The sequence below is a fragment of the Abrus precatorius genome, unplaced genomic scaffold (genome assembly GCF_003935025.1).
Source record: "Abrus precatorius isolate BTA unplaced genomic scaffold, Abrus_2018 Scaffold2, whole genome shotgun sequence".
Taxonomy (NCBI): Eukaryota; Viridiplantae; Streptophyta; class Magnoliopsida; order Fabales; family Fabaceae; genus Abrus; species Abrus precatorius.
The window spans coordinates 13,445,205-13,446,941 of NW_020874362.1; the positions used below are offsets into that span (position 1 = coordinate 13,445,205).

The window sequence follows — 1,737 nt, forward strand, 5'->3', positions numbered from 1 at the left end:
GAGAAAATATATGAGGCAATGGTTTGCACCGAGGAGGAAAAGGTAACCTATGCAGCTTTCATGCTAGTAGGAGAGGCTGAATATTGGTGGTGGATTACTCGCCAACAATTAGAGACGGAAGGAATCATGGTAGAGTGGACCATCTTTCGCCGCCAGTTCCTCGAAAGGTATTTTCCGGAGGACATTCGTAGGAGGAGGGAGTAAGAGTTTTTAACTCTGACTCAAGGACAGATGAGTGTCGGAGAATATGCAGCTAAGTTTGACGAATTGTCAAAATACTGCCCATATTTTGCTCAAGCTGATGATCGGTCTAGGTGTTCTAAGTTTGAAAGCGGACTTCGACCTGATATCAAGCAAGCTATTAGCTGTCAACAAGTCCAACATTTCCCAACCCTGGTAGACAGATGTCGAATATATGAGAATGACACCAAAGCTCGCCAGACTCTATGGAAACAATTTGGTCGTCATCGCCCCGTTCATAGTTTCGGTTCAAAAGGTAAGGAAGTTCAGGAGAGACGTAAGCCGTATTTTATGCCAACGAGGAGTTATTGGAGCGAACCTGTAAAAAGCCAGAGGTCAAGTAGTGGAAGTGTAAGTTGACCACCCTTGATGTGCTACAACTGTGGAGGTCTTCATTTCAAATCTCAATGCCGTCAACACCCTAACCCTTGTCCTAAATGTCAAAGGACGGGCCATCTTGGTCGCTTCTGTAGACAACCTACCTGCAGCAATGACACTATCTCTGTGGGAACAAACTGGAGGAACCCAAGTCAAGGCCAAAGGAATCCCAGTAACCAAAGTGAGGTAAGAAGTCAAAACCCCGTCAAGGTATCTCGAACATCGGTAGGAAGACCTAGTACAAGAGGAAGAGTATTTACAATAAGTGGTGCTGAAGCTGCTCAATCTGAAAACCTAATCGAAGGTACATGCATTCTAAACGGGACATCCCTTAATGTGTTGTTTGATTCAGGCGCCACACATTCCTTTATCTCTGAATCTTGTGTGAGGCGATTGAAATTACCTGTTCTTGTTATGAAATGTGAAATTGTTGTTTCTACCCCAACTAATAATCCCGTAACCACATCCCATGTTCGCTTACATTGTCCAATTCAAATAGAGGGCAAGAGCTTTCTTGTTAATTTGATATGCTTGCCTCTTTCCGACCTGGATGTTATCCTGGGAATGGATTGGCTCTCTGCCAATCATGTCCTTTTAGATTGCCAAGAGAAGACCTTAGTTTTTGATCTTCCTAAACATATTGAATTGAGTCATCCAGAGTCTCGTACTATAAACCAGGTAGGCGTCTTGGTAGATGATGATGGTCTATTTCGAGGTGTTTAAAAGATTTATCGTAAATCCTCATCAAAATTTAAACAAATTAATGTAGTACTAGGGTAACCCTAGATTGTCTCCCATGAACATTAGTTATTAATCTTCATTAAACATGTTGAAGGCATAAATTAAACAAGCAATTAAAATGGGGGGTTTTGTGGTTTCAAATTAAAATAAAGAGCAATGAGCAAATGAGTTTAATTAATTCAAACAATAGAAAACAGCAATCCTTAGTTCATCCACATAGATTCTATCCTCAGTCCACTCAAGATTTAACATTCATCCTCTCTTCCATGAATTAGGTTAATTTAACAAGCAAAAATCAACCTTATGGTCCCAACGAAATTACGCAATTTGTTAGGCTCTAATCTCTCATCCCAAAATTACGCAACCTTAGTATTAAAC

General features: G+C 40.8%; 1 protein-coding gene across 1 annotated transcript; it reads left to right on the forward strand.

Annotated features, from left to right (window-relative positions):
• The first annotated feature begins 609 nt into the window (after window positions 1-609).
• LOC113859485 lies at window positions 610-1,341 on the forward strand. The gene has a single exon (XM_027492247.1). It carries the CDS (start codon window positions 610-612, stop codon window positions 1,339-1,341), a length of 732 nt encoding a protein of 243 aa, XP_027348048.1.
• The last annotated feature ends 396 nt before the right edge of the window (window positions 1,342-1,737 follow it).